The sequence below is a fragment of the Moschus berezovskii genome, chromosome 2 (assembly GCF_049115385.1).
Source record: "Moschus berezovskii isolate FMDL1 chromosome 2, NW_MosBer_1.0, whole genome shotgun sequence".
NCBI classification, from domain to species: domain Eukaryota; kingdom Metazoa; phylum Chordata; class Mammalia; order Artiodactyla; family Moschidae; genus Moschus; species Moschus berezovskii.
In genome coordinates, this window is record NC_142461.1 from 63,923,959 (window position 1) to 63,943,525 (window position 19,567).

Consider the following 19,567-nt stretch of genomic DNA (forward strand, 5'->3'; position numbering starts at 1 on the left):
CAGTTAACATACTGTTGAAGCCTAACTTGAAAATTTTGAGCTTTACCTTGCTAACATGTGAAATGAGTGCAGTTATACAGTAGTTTGAACATTGTTTGGCATTGCCTTTCTTTGGGATTGGAATGAAAACTGACCTCTTCCAAGTCCTGCGGACATTGCTGAGTTTTCCAAATTTGCTGGCATGTTGAGTGCAGCACTTTAACATCATCATCTTGTAGGATTTGAAATAGCTCAACTGGAATTCCATCACCTCCACTAGCTTTGTTCCTAGTAATGCTTCCTAAGGCCTACTTCACATTGCAGGATGTCTGGCTCTAGGTGAGTGACCACACCATCATGGTTATCCAGGTTATTAAGAGCTTTTTTGTACAGTTCTTCTGTGTATTCCTCCCACCTCCCTCTTCTTAATCTCTTTTACTTCTGTTTCTGTCGTTTATTGTACCTGTCTTTGCATGAAATGTTCCCTTTGTATCTCTAATTTTCTTAAAGAGATCTCCAGTCTTCCTGATTCTGTTATTTTCCTCTGTTTCTTTGCATTGTTAGTTAAGAAGGCGTTCTTACCTCTCCTTGCTGTTCTCTGGAATTCTGCATTCAGTTGGATATATCCTCCCCTTGCGTTAGTCGCTCAGTCATGTCCAACTCTCTCGACCCCATGGACTGTAGTCCACCGTGCTCCTCTGTCCATGGAATTCTCCAGGCAAGAATGCTGGAATGGGTTGCCATTCCCTTCTCCAGGGGATATCTTCTCCTTACTCCTTTGCTTTTCATTCCTCTTCTTTTCTCAGCTATGTGTAAGGCCTTGTCAGACAACCATTTTGCCTTCTTGCATGTCTTTTTCTTTGGGATGGTTTTGGTCACCCCCTCCTGAACAGTGTTATAAATGTCTGTCCATTTCAGGCACTCTTTCAGATCTAATTCTTTGAATCTATTTGTCACTCCCACTGTATAATCATAAGGAATTTGATTTAGGTCATACCTGAATGGTCTAGTGGTTTTTCCTACTTTCTTCGGTTTAAGCCTGAAGTTTGCAATAAGGAGCTCATGATCTGAGGCACAGTCAGCTCCAGGTCTTGTTTCTGCTGACTGTGCAGAGAGAGCTTCTCCATACTCAACTGCAAAGAATGTAATCAATCTGATTTCTGTATTGACCGTCTGGTGATATCCATGTGTAGAGTCATCTCGTGTTGTTGGAAGAGGGTGTTCACTATGACCAGTGCGTTGGCAAAACTCGTTAGCCTTTGACCTGCTTCGTTTTGTACTCCAAGGCCAGACTTGCCTGTTATTTCAGGTATCTCTGAACTTCCTACTTTTCTATTCCAGTCCACTATAATGAAAAGAACGTCTTTTTGGGGTGTTAATTCTAGGAGGTCTGTAGCTCTTCATAGAACCATTCAGCTTCTTTGGAATTAGTGGTTGGGGCATAGACTTGTATTACTGTGACGTTGAATGGATTTCCTTGGAAACAAAATGACATCATTCCGTCGTTCTTGAGTCTGCACCCAAGTACTGCATTTTGATCTTTTTTGTTGGCTATGAGGGCTACTCTCTTTCTTTTAAGGGATTCTTGCCACGGTAGTAGATGTAATGGTCATCAGAGTTAAACTCGCCCATTCCTATCCATTTTAGTTCATTGATTCGTAAAGATGTTGATGTTCACTCCTGCCATCTCCTGCTTATCTATGTCCAATTTGCCTTGATTCATAGACCTGGCATTCTAGGTTCCTACGCAGTATTGTTCTTTACAACATCGGACTTTACTTTCTCTACCAGACATATCTATACTAATTTTAATATAGGTTCTAGAATTTTTAGGTCTTTCATTCAATTCCTCTTAAAAGTCATTGATTCTTTCTCGCTTTCTTCTTCTTTTTTTTTTTTAAATTAAGTGCCATGCTTTCTTTTATTGCTCCTTACCTTCATCTCTTGACCCTTTTTCAAGCTTTCAGATTTGTTTTCCTGTGTTGCCTTTCTGCAGGTTTTCTCAGTTGATGCGGTAGATGTGCTTTTGAACAGCATAAGAAGTCAGTGGGAGTTCAGACTGTTTTGTGTTTTCCCGGTCAGTTTGCTATTCTGATTGAATTATGGAAGTTGAGCATTTTGTGTCCCTTTGAAAACAAAGAAACCCTTAATTTAAAAATTAATTTTTAATCATTCTACTCTTAGCATCAATGATTGATTGCTTATGAATTCATTTTTATATTGTTTCATGCTTTAATAATTGGTGTTAACACATTGCTTTAAATACAATGTCAAATTTTTTTCATAAATGCTTATGACATTACATTATTTTTAGGTAATTTCTCTAGGTACTCTTAATTTCTCTAGGTACTTTTAATAAACTTCATTTTTTGTAACCTAGAAACTTGCTGGCATACATGCTTTAAAATAGAAGTTTAATGCTATTTATCAAGACAGTATTCTCCAAGGTGCTGTAATTTTTAAGTTGATTGCCTGGTTAAGGAGATTTTTTGGTTTGTTTATTTTGTTTTGCTTATACTCTTTTTTCCCCCATAGTATTTTTATGAAGATGACAGCTAATATTCTTTTCTGCTTTTGAAAATACGACAGATTATGTAGACAATGAACAGGAGAGATAATTTAATTTTAAAAAATTGTGGAAAAATTATTCATGTGACTGTCACCTCATCTGAAAATAGAATATGCTGAAATAGTTGAAACAAAAGCACCTCATAGGTGCATGAGTACCTCTGGGGAGTTTCTGACATGTAGAATTTGTGTATACCGACCAGTGCATGTGTGCGTGTCAAGACCACACATGGGGAGACCTGCTCCCCTGGAGGTGACTCAGCCCATGCCCCTTGTTTGCAGTCGGTGCTTTTCTGAGTGGGTTGCACTTACTGGAAACATTACGAAAGCACTGCATTTGCTGTGTCCTCCAGGTCGGATCCGCACGCGACGGCAGAGCTCCGGGAGTGCCACCAATGTCGCCTCTACACCTTCCGACAGTCGGGGCCGTAGCCGCGCCAAAGTGGTCTCACAGTCCCAGCGTAAGAAGTATATTTTATGCTGTCTGTTATCTTAGTTTTATCCAACTTCTGCAGTTGGAAATTTGTATTATTTTTATTGACTTTAGAGGAAAAACACATTTTCGTGACTCTAAGACACTGAATGATCTTTACGTTTGTTGCATAAGTTTACAGAATGGAGTATTCCAGTACCTACCTGTGGCTCCTTTCCAAGCAACTTACATTCTGTTTAAATTTTGGAAGCAGTGAAATGTAGTTTCTCTTCTTCCCCTCAAGCCTTTCAAGTTGAAATGTGTCTGGGCTATGACCCGTTTTGCTGTTGATGAGGACTCCTGATGTAATTTAAGAACAGCACCCAGGAGGTGACTGCTCACGCTGAGGTCTCTTTCCAGTGGCAAGAAGTAAATCCATTCAGAGCTCCCCCTAGCCCGCTGTGCTAACACGTCTCCCTGCTCCTCTCTTCCTGCCAGTGTGGGCTCTTGCTTTTGCTCAGCTGCCCTCGCTTCCATTATCGCTTCTCTGTATATGTCAAGCCACTTGATTCTTAGCGTCACCCGTGAGAACACCCATGCATGGGATGAGCGTATCCTCATCCAGGATCCAGTCCTGGTGTCTCACTTCCTGGCCCCAGGCTTCCCTGTCTGTGCACATGGAGTGGGGGCGGGTGTCAGGGTCCTCCTGGGCAGGGCAGCCATGTCCGAGGAAGGCTGCGCTTCCCTCAGCGCTGCGCTTATCAGCTGATGGTGTCTGCCTGCCTTGTGTAGAGAGTGGCTAGTCAGCAACCAATCCTTAGTTCCTCTCATAGATGCTTAGAAGTTCTTTCTCAACTCCTCCTGAATTTAGGTACTTTCTCAGGTCCCTTTGATAATTAAGAGTCCTCATGTTGAAGCAAGCTTTTGTTTTCTTTCTGAAAAGAAAGTGCAAAGTCAGTCACATTATTGGGAGGCTACACAACCCAGGCTTGTCTGATACAGAAGCCCATGCTTTTAGTGTCTTACACCATGCAATACAACATAAGTTGTGCAGGTGTAGTCCAGAAACTTCTGCTTAGGGAGTAATATCCTGGCTCTGGTTGTTCTCTTGAACTCTGGTGATGCCTGGAGTCACAGATAGATATAATACTCAGGTCACAGGACTCACAGCTTATCACAAGGAAATTTTTCTTGATTAAAAATGTTCAGGACTCAGAGAATAGGTCAATATGTTTGAATTCAGTTGAATTTAAAAAATGTCTCAACCCTTTAGCTGCACAAGTTTATTTTCTTTCATGGAAAGAGTTGAACAGTGTGTTTTAATTTCTGCTGTTCATTGGCATTGGTCTCTGCAGGGTTCCTGCCTCTCGCTGGGTCTTCTGCTTAAGAGGTGGCAAAAATAAAGTCCCTTCTATAGTGGGAGATGATAGAGCTTTAATTTTTCAGTGTTATAAAAATGTTGCACCTTGCATTGGGGACCCATTTTAACTCTTCAGTTTTATTTTATTCCCCAAATTCTACTCACAGGAAAGAGACAAAACCAGCAAATGATCAAGCCTGGACCTTAAACTTATGTATATAAATCAGATATTTTTTAAAAATTATTTTAATAGGAGGTAAATACGAACACATCTGTGTATTTTACAAATGTAGATATACTAGCATTCATAGTTCAGGTTTAAGAGTAAGTAGATTTCATTAATACTAGATTTAGGACAACGGCATATTTTAAATAGCTGAGGATTTAACTGTGTGAGGATTAATATTTAAATATTGAGGAATTTGGCATTAGACATTGTTAAGATGAAACGGATTAGTAGCAGTTTCTTTCACTGTGTTGATGTTTATGGAGCCCTTCCTGTGGTGAGCATCGTGTACAGTGGTAGAGAACATAGATGGTAAGTCACTTTCCGGAACTCCCCTGGTGGTCCAGTGGTTGAGACTCCATACTTCCACTGCAGGGGCCATGTTCAGGGAACTAACATCCTGCATGCCGCGCACGGCGGCCAAGATAAAAAAAGATGCCGTCACTTCTGCCAGGGCTCAGAGCTAGAGAGCAGGTGCCCCCCAAGGGGCCCGGCACTACCTCAGTCTTCCCTGTATCTCGTCCGCCTGCACTGTGCCTCGTCCGCCTGCACTGTGCCTGGCGCAGGGTAGGTTCATAAGTGTTTTCATGTTTCATGGACAAATACAAAATGAATGCTAATACAGTCTGATGTGTACAGAATAAAAACAAGTACAGAAGTAGACTGGGAGGAACGAGCCCTGGGAAACACAGCTTTTGCTAATGTGTTTGTAAACAGACCTGTTTGTGCTATGTTGCATGCTGACTTGTGTATTGTGTTATTGTCTTTTAATCCACTTTTTGCCTGTCCTTTGGTCTGCTCTCATAACCCAGGATCCAGATCTGCTAATCCTGCTGGTGGTAAGACATTTCTCTTCTTGCTGTTTTTGTGTTTGTTTTTTGCATTTTCCCTCACCCCATGTGCCTCGCACAATATTAATTTCTGTCTTTATTATGAGCTTAATCTTTCTCCATTTTTTCTGTATGTTCAAATTCTAGAGTTTGAAATGGATTTCTTGTCTCCTTTTATACAGCCTAATACTTTGTGTGCTCAAATTTTATGGGCAAAATTAATAGGTCCTAAAATAGGTTCTTCGTGATAATGTGTATTGATAATTTGTATAATGAATTTCACTTAAATGTAGTTAAGTTGTTAAAAAGTACTAATTTTTGTAAGTGGTCATCTTGGTGGTTCATTTGAATTATGGAGGGGCGTGTGTGTGTAATTTCCAGGTAAGTTTTATTCCAAAGGTTTTTACTCTCTGGATCATTTTATTCTTCTGCATAATAATGTGTGCTTGATATCTGTGAATTTTGTTGCCTTCTGCCCTTAAGGGGGTGATCTACCTAAGTTAATGACTGCCATTTGGGTATGTTGGTCTGAGCCTTAAAGATTCGCTGCTTGCTTTAAGAAAGAATTTTGTTTTACAAGAAATGGTTGTAAAAGTATCTAGTCACTTAGCCATTTATAAAAATTGCTACCTATATATTATGGGTTTTTGTTTTTGTTTTTTAACTTTTATTGGAGCATAGTTGATTTACAACATTGTGTTAGTTTCAGATGTACAGAAAAGGGAATCTGTTATATGTATGCGTATATCCACTTTTTTTTTAGAATCTTTTCTCATATAGGTCGTTACAGAGTACTGAGTAGAGTTCCCTGTGCTGTATAGTAGGTCCTAAATTAGTTATCTATTTTATATATAGTAGTGGGTGTCAGTCAATCCCAATCGCTCCAAGTTTATCCCTCCTGCTGCCCCCTTCCCCATGTTATGTTTTCGATTTCTCATTTTACTGCATACACCTCACAGAATGTATTCTGCATAATTTATACCTCTGTAGGGTTTTTGAGCCTTCCTTTGAGGCTTAATACATAGTTTTTATGGAAATGTACAAGAGAATGTACATCTGTTTGTTGGACTGTACGTTTGTGTGTATGGAGAGGTATGTTTATGCATATCTATATGGTTTTGACTGCTCTGTCATTTTATGACTAGTATGTTAATCTTTTATTGGCATTAGTCTTTCTGAGAGGTATGTAAATAATTATGGTCTTTTCAATTTCTCTCTATTTTTATCATTTTATATCTCAGGGCTATGTTACTTGTAGCATAAAGTTTCATGATTATTATATCTTTAAGGATAATTATTTTCTTTTTTAAGTTTAGTGGTTTATTCTATTTTGTTGTTTTGTTTTATGTATGTTGTCTCTTATAAGCAACGTGCAGTTGAATTTCATTTCAGTTTTTTAAAACCAACCCAGGAATCTCTGTCTTTTAATAGATTAATTGGGTCATATTTATTATGATTACTGATATGTTTGAAATTATTACTACCATTTTATTTTGTGATTTTTGTTTACCATATTCCTGCCCCCTTTTCCATTTTTTACATTAATGGAGTCTTAGATCCATTTTCCTTCATTAATGTTTAAGAAATTTTTGTTATATTTCTATTCTTTCAGCCGTTTTTAACATATCCACTCCTTTGGGAAGCAAAACAATTATTTAATAAAACACCTTTGTGATTATTGGTAGAAATTTGTTATAGAATAGAGAGACTTTTTGTTCTGAACCTGAGCTTGTTCTTTTGAATCAGAAATTTGGCAGTCGTTTTTGTAGAATTCCATCATACGTTCTTCTATGTAAATATTTATGATAATTTGATCTTCTTTTATGCTCCTTTATTTTTAAAAAATATTAGTGATATTATCAACTAGAAAACTATTTTTACACAAAGTTCTCTTGGTATTTGATCGAAACTACTGTATAAAGTGACTTCTGAAATTACTTTAACTTATTTCTTGATTTACGTTCATTATTCAATTTTGTTTTGGTTCACTTTTAGCTGGCAGCCGATCCAGTTCCCCAGGGAAATTGTTGGGAAGTGGTTATAGTGGCCTTGCTGGGGGTTCCTCAAGAGGCCCACCTGTTACACCCTCTTCAGAAAAACGAAGCAAGATTCCCAGGAGTCAGGGATGTAGTCGAGAAACAAGTCCAAACCGCATAGGATTAGGTAAGAATTCTCAAAGGTCTTGAAACACCATTCCCAACCTGGTCGTAAGTTTCCTGTAGGAAATAGCTATTTTTGAACTGAGGATGTCATTTTGCATGTGTTAAAAAGACATTTCAGTGTGTGCTTTTTACAGATTGTAGCATGTTTAGTTTTTATTTATGACTAAAAAATGCGTGGGGTTTACCTTCAAAGTCATGGGGAAGAACCACACCGTTGTAGGCTTTTATGTTTGAGAATCATTTTGTAAAATCTTCACATTGGGAGAATGGGCAGGATTTTTTCTTCCCAGTTAGGAGCAGTGCTGCTGCTGCTTTCACTGAATAGCACTGAGTAGCCATTAACCTATGTCAATTTTCAAAAGCAATTTGTAGGGTCCGTCTCTGGAGGAGGGCACGGCAACCCACTCCAGTATCCTTGCCTGGAGAATCCCATGGACAGAGGAGCCTGGCAGGCTATAGTCCATTGGGTTGCAGGGAATTGAACACAACTGAAGTGACTGAACATGCTCGCATGCAGGGTGCACATTTATTTTGATTTTGATCTTCTCCAACCTAACTAGTGAAACTTACCATCAAAGAATATGTGTAGTTACTTTTGCCATAATATTGTTCAAACATAAACATCAAAAAAAAGGAAAACTATTTTGTGTTGTAGTATTTAGTTTCTTTGTAGTAGTGTGTAGAATAGTGTGTATATGAATGACTCTCAGCAGCTTAACAGCCTCTTACTCTATTAACATCTAACTTGTGTGCTACCTTCTTAACAAAAAAGTTAGAAGTCTTTTGTAACATTCTGTGAAAAATCTGTGTTCAGACTCATATTTTCACTGCCTTTCTGAGTGAAAACCAACCAATGTGAAATCAGAGCACTGTATTCTTTAGTCCTGTTGGTTTATCTGTCTCCTTTATTCGTTTATCTCATCAGCAACTTTTACATGAATGTTTACCGTGATGTTTTGGGAACACTGTGAGACCTTTTAATTAGAAGAGAAATGCAATAGATTCAACTTGTGACTTTTAAGAGCTTGTGGTCTTAGAGGCAAAAATGTGAGACAGTTTGACATATTCTGGCGGGTGCTCTGGGCCATAGAAGAGGAATGTCCTAGGGCACTTGTCTGCCCCACTCCTCCCAGATTTCCTTCCAAGGTAGGTTTCCCAGAGAAAGTCGTGTTTCGATGAGTTATAAGGTGGCGATAGGTAGGGCGGGAGATGAGAAGAATGGTATCCTCAGGTAGAGAGGAGCCTGTGCAGAAGCAGTCAGACACGAGGGAGCATAGTGTACCTTGGGACCTCTGGTGGTTCCTCTGACGATATCTGAGGAAGTTTGACAGGTTGGGTCAACTGGTAGGGTCCAGCTCACAAATGTCCTTGAGGGCTGCCTGAGCTTCAGGAAGGCAGGAACAGTTATTTATGAAGTAGCATCAATAGGATTTGGTTTAACCCACATTTCTGAAACAAATAAGAAATGTGATCAAGCTATGGTTTTGTTAATTCTATGCGATGCTGACTCTCTATGGGCATTGCATCACATGGTCCTTGAGCTGAACAGCCTTTTGGCTCTAGTAATGGGGCTACAACCAGAGAAAATACCATGACTGGAATATCTAAATTTCAGATTTTAGAATATAAAATAGGTGTATTTAGATCTGGTTTTGCTTGGGAAATACATTTGATTTCAAATCTAGGTGTAAAGTTTCAGCTGTCCTTTTTCCATAATTAATTTTTTAAGATTATAGAATGTTTTTTGACAACCCAGATTTGTTTCATACTTTTAAAAATTCTTTTTTTGGGGGTAGATTTTACTCTTTATATTTATTAAAGATGCCATTTTTACTGCCTTCTTGAAATTTGGAAATAATCCAACCTTGATTATCTAACATAACTCTAGGACCTGGCAGTCTGTGGTCTTAACTGTGAATTCTGCACTGTGCATTGTAAGTAGTTGAAAAGATAGCATTTCATAAGCCTGTAAAAGAAGTCCTTTGGAACATCATCCATCACAGAGAACTAAATAGGAGCCTGTTGCCTTCCAGAGAGTTCTGACTTGAAACATTATTTTGAAGAAAGTTGTTTCCTTGGTGCTCATTAAGAGGATTAGTTCTGGGTGGAGCTTTGAGGTCATACATGCAATTCTGGTTAAAGAAGATGTTTTATGTAAATATTTGCACATTGTGAGAATATATATGCACAGATTATAAAAATGTATATAAGTAAAGTATATCTCCACTTCTTCCTCTGTTACTACTTAAAGATTCCATTTTATAGAGTGTCATTTTAGCATATTTCTGTAATAGAGTGTATGTTTCTTCTCTCGTTTAATATATACGGGGTATATGCTTTGTGTCTATAAACATTTGATTCATTATATAGCAACTTTAAATACTCCAAAAAAAGTAGGAACAGCTTTTTAAGAATATTTTCTGTAATCCTCAAACCAGTTAGTAGTTTTAATCACAGCTAAACTAGGCTTGGAATTTGCATTGAGAATTGATTCTGGTTGTCTGCAAATTATATCGGTTCATCTATGCTTTTTTGTTTGAAATAATATTTTTTAACTAAATATTCTTATCTGTGATGAAAATGTTGTCAGAACTCTTCTACTTTAGCATTTAAGGTTTTTTAAGCAAAATAGAATGTAATTCCTGTTGGATAACTTAAGAGGCAAACCCTGCCATGTTTTTCCTTCTTGACATCTGTTACTTCATAAACTAATGAGATAGATGAATATACGTGTAAATTGTTTTATTCTACTTATGATAAAGTCACATGAATAGCTGATATCTATAGCAGTTACATTTTGGAAGTTTGCCTTTGGTTCCCTTCTTTGTCCAACTCATCTATTGAAAAGTCTATAAAACATTGGACCCTCTGCCCCTAATGTTACATGGATATATGTTTATAAAGTGTTCTCAGACTTCCTGGTTAAATATATTTTGAAAAAAATTAAAATTAGCAGTCAGCTTTAGCTGTTAGACTACTGTGTGTAAGACCAGGACATGAAAATGTCTGGACTAGAGAGATGTTTTATGTCTTTAGTTTTGTTAGTTTTTGTTATTCTTCTGGTACTTCTGCTTTTGATAGGAGTTCTTATAGGAGATTACCTTGAAAGACAAGAGTCAGGATTTCCCCTGAAACATTGTAAAAGTAGAGTGTCGCTCAAGAAATAAAAACTAGTCAGATGGTTTTTTCCAGGCTTCTCAGCATTCCTTGTAAGCACAGGACTCCAGACTCCCTGAGAATGGTGCTTTTAGAAAGTTCAGGCGGCACATGTATTTTTATTGTCTCTTCCCCCTCTGTCACCCCTTTGCCATAACAGATTCTTATGTAGAATGTTCAGTGTGGGCACTCAATGAAAAGACAGAGTAATACAGAATATTGTGTTTTAGCTTTGACCACCTAATTAATTATAGCCTGAAAAACTTTTATATACTTATTTTAAATCCTCCTTGTAGATTAGTCTTTGGAAGTGGTTTACAAGTGGAATTTTTTTCCTCTTGTGTTTAATTATCCGATATTTGAACTGTTGGTTTCATCACTAAGTGTCTTTAATGAAGCTTGGGGCAAAATCGTGAACAGAATTGTAAACAGCGTTCTTTTTTTCCACACTGCTATTGCCGTATGTTAAAGGAGCCAGTCAGCACAAATGGGTGAAAGACCCTTCTCTGGGTCAAACACTAGAACAGTAAACCTTGTTAAGAATTATGGTTGCTGTTCAGATCACGTCTGCTTATTTCTTCTCATGCTCTTCACTGTCTTCACAAAGCAAGCTCAGCCCACAGAGAGAGCAGAGATACCCGTTGCTGTAGTTTATGTGTTAAGGGCGTGAGAGCTGTGTAAAAATTCAGATGTGATCAGGCAAAAACTAGAAGAAAATGATCAATTGAGCATGCACATATGTGAAAAACTATCAGAACTGCTCTTACTACTTTTTGATTGCGTTGGAGTAGGCAGTGGAATAGGACTAGAGTTTCACATATGCCTTTCAGCAAGGAGTGCAGAAGTTACCTACATTACGTTCACGGTACCCTTTTCATTTAAGTAGTGGGGAATCTTTCTCTCTCTCACCTTCCTAAGCAGAGGCGGAGGCCCAGAGAGGCTGAGCGGCTGGATCAGTGAGTTAGCATGGAGCTGGAGGGGGCATTTATGCATTGGAAGTGGGATTGGTCTCCTAAGGATAAGCAGTATGTCTTGCAGGTTTTAAGCAACTTGTCATTTATTGACGGGGTCAGTAGATACTCCCTAGTTTTTTAAGGTGCAAAATTAAACATTTAGCACCTGTTGCCTTGGCTGTTATTGTAGAAGTTGTTCAGAATGTTATCAGAAATTACCGATTCAGTCGTTAGTGCTGCTTTGAGTGAAAACCCAGTGCTTCCACATCACTATAGCAAAATAAAGACAAGTTTAGGAATTCCTGAAAGTGAAAGTGTTAGTACTCAGTCATGTCCGACTCTTTGTGACCCCATGGACTGTGCCCCCAGGCTCCTCTGTCCATGGAATTCTCCAGGCAAGAATACCGGAGTGGATTGCCATTTCCTTCTCCAGGGGATCTTCCCGACCCAGGGATTGAACCTGGGTCTCCCGCGTTGTGGGCAGACTCTTTACCGACTAAGCCACCAGGGAAGACTGATGTATCAAATGAAGCCCTGTTCTAACTGACAGCTCAGCTTGCATCCTGCACTTGACCTTGCCTTGCTCACCAGCACAGACCCAAGCTTTTGGACATCACTTAGGTACCTTTAGGGTCTAATTCACCTCTGGCACTGAGCAGAGACCACAATAGGAAGTTGATTTGGCTTTTCACTTCCACATTCTTCTAAGTCAGGCAGTTTTATGATTCTGGTTTGTAAGACATTCTTATAGTTTGGCCATAAATCTACCTTTTCTCCGAAGTCATAGGCTATGCTCATTGTAATGTAGTAAACATTGCTGTTATCACATCAGTGAATCAGGGTTATTTTTTTCTTATATTTCTGACGAAGTCATTTCTGTCTAGTCCAGAATTAGTAGATCCTCTCAAGATGGAAGTGTTTATCGTTCCCATCAGCTATCATGTAAGTGGCTACACGCTTTCAGTTTGCAAAGTTGTTTCTGAGTATTCTCCCAGTACTGCATTCCTGTTTTCTCAAAGTAAGTTGAAAAATAAGGGCATCATGATCTTTTCTGAGATTTATGGCCAAGTTATATTAGCCCTTAGGCTTCACAGGATTATGTCTTCTCAGTCTCCTATGACATGAGAAGGTCATTAGTTCTTCTCAGGCCACTGGCTGATCTTCAGCATGAATATTGAAGTTATCAGGCCACTTGCCATAGACTTAGGTGTGAGGCTGGGTAAGTGGAGGCACCTGGGGAGGGATGACAGGCAGATCTTTCTGGCTTCCTATAGAAAAATCAGGAATTAATGTCAAGGCCACTGAATGAAGGTTATCGGTCCTGATTCTTTATGTTTGTTGGTTTAATAATTATGTTTGCAGCCTCTACACACTGGTTTGAAGTAGGCAGGTTCTGTAGCTGGGTCAGTCCTTGTGACTTCTGTTTGTAAAGATGGCCAGGCTGGGAGCAGTGAACCCTCTTAATTAGGTAAGTTCATGAAGCTCAGTGACCAGAGCCTTTATTCTATTTTTTAATCCAAATTAAATTATCTTTCTAAGGATCCATTGCAGATGAAAATGACTGAGGCCTTTTATTATCCTCTTGTGGAGAAGTTAAAGCCATAAAAGCTGATCATCTCTGGAAGACTTTTGACATTGTATTTTCTGATACCAGTTTGCTCTTTGGAGAGCTTTCTTTGCCTTTCTCACCTTTAGGTGCTATTTCACCTTCCTGCTGCAGTTCTCAGCTTTGTGAGGCAGTGAGCAAGTTGAGTTTTGCCTACACCCCTCCTGTTGTTGTCATTGAGGCCCAAGCAGGGCCAGACATGGGCCATGTCCTGATCATGCAAACGGAATGTGACTGACCGTGTGTGAGTTTCTCTGTCTTCATTAAACTTGTTCCCCTTCTCTGAAACCCCTCATGCTGCACGCTAGCACGGAGCAGCCGTATCCCTCGACCCAGCACGAGTCAGGGGTGCAGCCGCGATGCCAGCCGTGAGAGCAGCCGGGATACGAGCCCTGCTCGGGGCTTCGCGCCGCTCGGTGAGTACCCGCCGGCAGGGCACCCCGAGCGCCCCACCCCGCCAGGCCCAACCGCCGGCCTCTTTCCCTCCACCACCGTCCCGTGAGCCTCTGCTCTCCATCCTCTTCCTGAGCCACCCTTCCTTGTACCCCTCTGCATGCTCAGGTTTTGGCTTTCCCAGTTTTTATTTATCAGAGGGTAAAAGCACCACCTCACTCTGTACTGTTGTCACTTGGGACCACTGGGTCCTCGGTAAGCCCACCTGTGAGGTCATTGCCAGTGCGAGGTGAAGCTGAGCCAGAGATCACTGTGCTTCAGACTTGAGTGAATTCAGGGCGTATCCGCAGTCGTTGAATTTCTACACCTTGTTTTGCATCTTACACGGAATCAGTCCATGTGTGAGTCACTTCAAAGAAGGACAAAAAGTAAAATCTTGATAATATTTAGGAAGGTAAACGTGTTCACTTTGAGGGTAGGAACGTTAATCAGAAAAGCAGCATGAATATCAGCTGTCCTCCTGTTGAATGAGTCCTTTCAAAACTTTCTTTAGAGCAATCTACAAATTGCTTTTGGATAAACTGACAAGGTGTATGTATAGCACACCTCGAAGTTCACTGTTAATTATTAAGAAGTTTTCCTTTTTCCTGGGCTCCACAGGCTCTTTAATATTTATGACCCACTGCCACCCGAGGACAAAAAAAATCACAATATTTGGTGGCAATGGTACATTATAAGTACTTACTTCAGATCACCAGTTGGGTGCTAGTTGGAGCTGTCTGACCCACCCCCATTCAGTTTTTCTTATAGCCAGAATTTGTATTTTAACAATTTCTAGTATTCAGGAAAAACAAGATGAAGAGAGAAACGTGTATCCTTTATAGATAATGGATTTACTTTTTCTATCTAGTTTTAATAATTCTGCCTTTCTCCAAAATGGACATAGACCTTTTCACTTTGCACTGTCAGCACTTATTTTCACAGAAAAGAAATGTTCTGTATTCTTCAGTAGTTGTTTCTAGTCGTTTGGCATATTTAGTGCTGTGCAGTTGTCTGTTTTTGTCATGATAAGCATGGCAGGTAAGGCAGAAATCATCTTATCATGCTTGGCCTTAAGTTATTATCTGGAGCTGTGAACTTCAACAGTCTGTTATCTTGACTCTAATTATGAGGCATGTCTTTCAAATATAAAAATGTCACTGTGGAGGACGGATGGTGGAATAAAAGCATTAGGTCTTAATGTTTTCCTCTGTCTCCTTCTGATATCATACACTTCTTCCCCGGATCTTTTTTTTCCCCAAAATCAATAATTAAAGTCTAAATCTGTTTCTTCATGAACACTGTCCTTCGTGGAGTTCTCAGAAAGAGCAGGAAAACAGAAGCAGGGCCCTCTAGACAATCCACCAGACTTGGTGAGGAGATACCTGTGTGAGTGTCCTACTTGCTGAGCACAAAGGCCTGAGAAGGGCACAGATCACCTGGGCCCCTCCAGCTCTTGCACAGCAGTCTGAAGTATTAGATCAAAATCCTCAAAAAAGTCAGGGGCAACAATGATGATTTTTTTTCTGTAAGAACTGGTTATTTTTCCCTTCAAATTATGGCTGTGTATGCCTCCTTGTTCATGATTTGACCTTCCAAATAACTTAGAATTGAACAATGCAGTCTGTTTATTGGTCATTTTGTCTCTTAGAGGCAGTTCAGTGTTTTTATTTCACTCAGACATTGCTGTGTTTGTTACTGCCTGTGGAAGCAGCCTTTGTGACTCTCACATGTGGTCTGTGGCCCAGGCAAGATGTGCTGGACTCTTGAAGTCCTCACTGGACTCTGAGGAGCTGAGGGACCCAGCTCCTAGTTTCCACTCGGGTGTTTTCTGATGACAGCCCGGGTTGTGATATGTGTCATTGCTGCTACCACAGCTGGAGATGTGGCTGTGGGTGCTTCTCTTTCTGATAATCCCTAGCCACCAGCGTGGTCTTCTGTGTAGTCAGGGCAGGAGTTAGCATCTTTTCAGCTCAATTTTTAGACCGTGCCTTTTTTGGAGGTGGGGAGTCTAAATCTGTTTATAAAGTTTCTGTGCAGCTCAGAACAGCAGCAGTGCTTATGTGTCCCTGCACCATTCTGAGCAGTCAGTGGGCACATAACCCTTGTGGGTCCTGTCAGCCTCTGGGACAGGTGCCATCACCCCTCTTTTACAAATGACACAGCTGAGACTGGGAGAAGAGTCCACTTTCTCCAGATCACACAGTTCTGACTTCAGAGCTTGGCTGTTCCTCCACTCATCTGAGGCGTCTTTCTCTTGTTCCTCCAGAGTGAGCTGAATGCTTTCTGAGGCTTCCCCAGGCCCAGGTACGGAGAAAGCATGCTGCCTGGCCGTGTTTCCAGGCTTGACCAGAGGACCTGAGAATTCACGTACAAACCCCAGATGTCGCTGCCCCTTAGAGAACCTCCTGTACCCTTTAGAGGGTGTGATGTTTCCTTCTTATTCTCATTCACTTTAATATTCATTTTGTACCCCCTTTATAAATCAGTGAGATTTTGTATTAGTGCCCCTTTGAATCAACTTATATAGCCAGCCTTCACTTTTTAAAAGAAAAGGAACAGAAGTAATAGTTTTGGTGACTGCATATCGGGTTTGAGTTTGTAGGGTTTTTGGTTTTTTTTTTTTTGGAGTTTTTGGCTGTGCTGGGTGTTTGTGGCTGTGCAGGCTGTGTCTAGTTGCAGTGAGTGGGGGTTACTCTCTAGTTGTGGTGCACGGGCTTCTCACTGCAGTGGCTTCTCTTGTTGCAGAGCGTGGGCTCTGGAGTGTAGGCTCAGTAGTTACTGTGCGTGGGTCTCTGTGGCATGTGAAATCTTCCTGGACTGGGGATCAAACCTGTGTCACCTGCATTGGAGGTGAATTCTTAACCACTGGACCATTGGGACATCCTGTATTTTTCCTAAACACTTGTTTTGGACCATTTTAATGGTATGAATATATATTTAAATGGTTACGGTGACAACTTTTGGGAAGATTAAGGGCTCTAGGACTCTGCTGTCAGGCTTTTACGTAAGTGGGTCCACTTGGATTCCATTGTGGGATGTTCACTTGAGTATGTGACAAAGAACTCATTACATGACATATTTGCGTAGAATATTCTGTTGAACAGAACCAAAGGACAGCTTCATAAGGAACCTTCAGATCAGGTGTTGCTTAAACACTGTTTCCAGTTTTAACTATCAGGATATGATACCATTGTGCTTGTTTAAGAAATGAGTAGTTTGTTTCAGTCTTACACAATATTTTGTCAGTTTTCTTATTTAAGGAAAGTGATTATTTTGTAATATCTGTTCGAGAGCTTGCTGACTTATTTTTGTGCATCTTGAGAAATTAGGGATTTTCTTTTTCTTTTGCATGCTGATAAAAATTTATCCTCATTGACCAGGTGACCTTTGCTGTTTAGTATCTCTTATCCTGCAGATATGCATGTTTCATAAAGTGACATGAGCTTAAATAAATAGTTATAATGAAGAGTTTGAGGCTTTACCATTCCATGAGTAACTGTGTGTTAGCATTTGAGGATTCTGGGATCTGGTTATGCAGGTGAAAGGCAGCACGGCTTAGTGTCACTCTGGGAAACCTGTGAACTTCCTGTGTTGCAGTCACTGTGTTCTTTCCGATTAATGATTAGAAGCATGTTACTTTTTTCCCCCCTGAGGTAAGAAAAAGCCTTATGTTGTGTGGTACTCCGGTCAATAAATTCAGGTTTGGACCCAAGCCTGTATTTTATAACTATTTCTAAAAGTCGTTCCCTCCACACGAGTCTGGAGTTTGGTATATATTTTCTCAGACTGATGTATTGATAGGATTATTATGAGTACTTTCTAGTAAAATAATATCTAACATCTAAGTGTAAAGTAACGTTTATGCTTGACCATTGCTGTGACCTCTAGCACTGTGCTTCTATCGTTGCCACAGTTTATTCTGTGCCTGGCACTGTTTCAAGCGTTGATGTCCAAGCTCTCTTAATTAATTCTCTTAACTCCCAGGAGGAGGGTACCACTGTTAGCCCCATTTTACAGGTGAGAACTAAGACACAGGGAGGTTTAGTACTTTGCCCAAGGCCCACACAGCTCGTTGTGATCTGACAGGGACCTGCCCTCTCCCACCCTCCACGTGTCACAGAGCTGGTGCTCACAACTTGAGTCCTGAGCTGCCTCTCCAAGGAAGGCTGTTAAACTTACTGCAGCTAACTTTCCAACAGTTAAACAATGAGGTAATTAATAATTAGGATGTTTGTGCAATAGAACAACAAACATGTTGACCAGGGAAAGTGAAATTATAGTTGTTGACCCCCCCTTTTATAAATCAATCAATTTTTGTTCTGTGAAGCATAAAGTATTTTATTATCTTTTTAATGACGTATAGTTGATTTGCAGGGTTGTGTTAATTACTGCTATACAGCAGAGTAACTCAGTTATACATTTGTATACATTCTTTTGTTCATATTCTTTTCCATGATGGTTTATTGCAGGATATTGAACCTAGTTCCCTGTGCTATACAGTAGGAGCTTGTTGTCTATCCATTCTCTGTATAAAAGCCCCCTTCTTGTGACTTCATGCTGTTTCTGTTGAGAGAACATTGTGAACTTCTCTGCTTCTGTATATGGTGCATGGTTGCGTGTGCATTGCATACCGACGAGAGGTATAACCCATGCTGCTGCTGCCCCTCTGGTGTGGCCCCTGACGTCCTTCCTGTGCATAGTCCACAGTGGCCATAGTGGCTTCTGTCACAGACGTGCACCTGAGGTGTGCGCAGCTGGGTGCACGGGCCGGGGATCGGCGCTCGCTGTCCATTCATCTCCAGCACCATCTCTTTTCATGAGGAAGCACGGCTGCGTGGGGAGCAGCCCTCGTGCCCTCCGGCCTGTGGCCGCTGCTGTCTGAGGTTCTCGTGTGTTAACCCTGTGGGTGTTGCCGTTCCTTTTACCTGCAGCCTCTCGACGCCATTCCAGGTCCACTAGTGCTCTCGCCACGGCTGACTCTGTGGGGCAGTCAGGTGAACACGTGTTCATGCATGCCTGTCTCACGCTCATTGTCACATTTGTTCCCATCTTATTCGCTAGCAATTGGCATGGATGCACCTCATGTTTTTACCCCCTCAGTGTGCTTCTATTTTTTTAAGTTGTTGAATGTTTATGGTTCTGTTAATAGGCTATAGATGCTTTGTAGCTTGACAACATCATTTATCTAGTGTTCATATTTATGTTAAAACAGAAGGATGGGGAAGCACTTCTGCCCTTGCTTTCAGTCCCTCCTGCAGGAAAGCAGCGGTCCCAGATAGGTGTCCTGAAGTGTCCCTAGGAGAGTTGGGGTATGGACCTCATCCAATGGAGACTTTTGTCTCTCACTCTTTGCTCCCAGGAAAGTGGTGTCTATGAATGCTAGTTATTCCTGTCCAGTTTTCATTACTTGGAGATACTATTTACTGACCAGATGTTCAATTATAGCATACCCCTTTTCACATGGATTGAAGGAAGTGGATTGCCCTGAAACTTTTATGGAAAAACAAGTCATGATGACAATAATCAAGTCAGGCCAAAGGTAGCCTTTGCAGCCTGCAGACCCGAAACACTGCCTCAACCCCATTTTAACAATACCCAGAATGCCCTGGTTGGTCATTAGGGCAGAAAGTAAGCATACAATAATTCTCAGTCTGCCAGATTAACTGGCATCATTTTGATAAACTAATAATCCCTCATGACTACAGTTTTATCAACTGAGTACGAGGCATCATCTGTTAAATCTGACTGTTGATGATGACAACTGTGGCCAGTTTACTGAGTTAGTGTCTCTGTTTTTTCTCTAAATGAACCACCTATGCGTTTTATTATGTGTTCTTTGATTAGGATATTCCCCTAAAGCTTATGGGCCAGGCTGAGGGC

At 40.5% G+C, this 19,567-nt stretch overlaps 1 protein-coding gene across 5 annotated transcripts in view; it reads left to right on the plus strand.

Annotated features, from left to right (window-relative positions):
• The window catches only part of CLASP1 (cytoplasmic linker associated protein 1), a 279,111-nt gene that overhangs the window by 188,326 nt on the left and 71,218 nt on the right, over positions 1 to 19,567 (plus strand). For 4 of the 5 annotated variants that reach the window (XM_055398059.2, XM_055398061.2, XM_055398062.2 and 1 more), the window contains 2 exons: positions 2,901 to 3,008; positions 7,371 to 7,538. In XM_055398059.2, coding sequence (XP_055254034.1) covers positions 2,901 to 3,008; positions 7,371 to 7,538 — 276 coding nt within the window. Of the gene's footprint in view, positions 1 to 2,900; positions 3,009 to 7,370; positions 7,539 to 13,560; positions 13,669 to 18,618; positions 18,682 to 19,567 lie in introns of all 5 variants that reach the window. The other variant, XM_088828824.1, reaches the window with a different exon arrangement.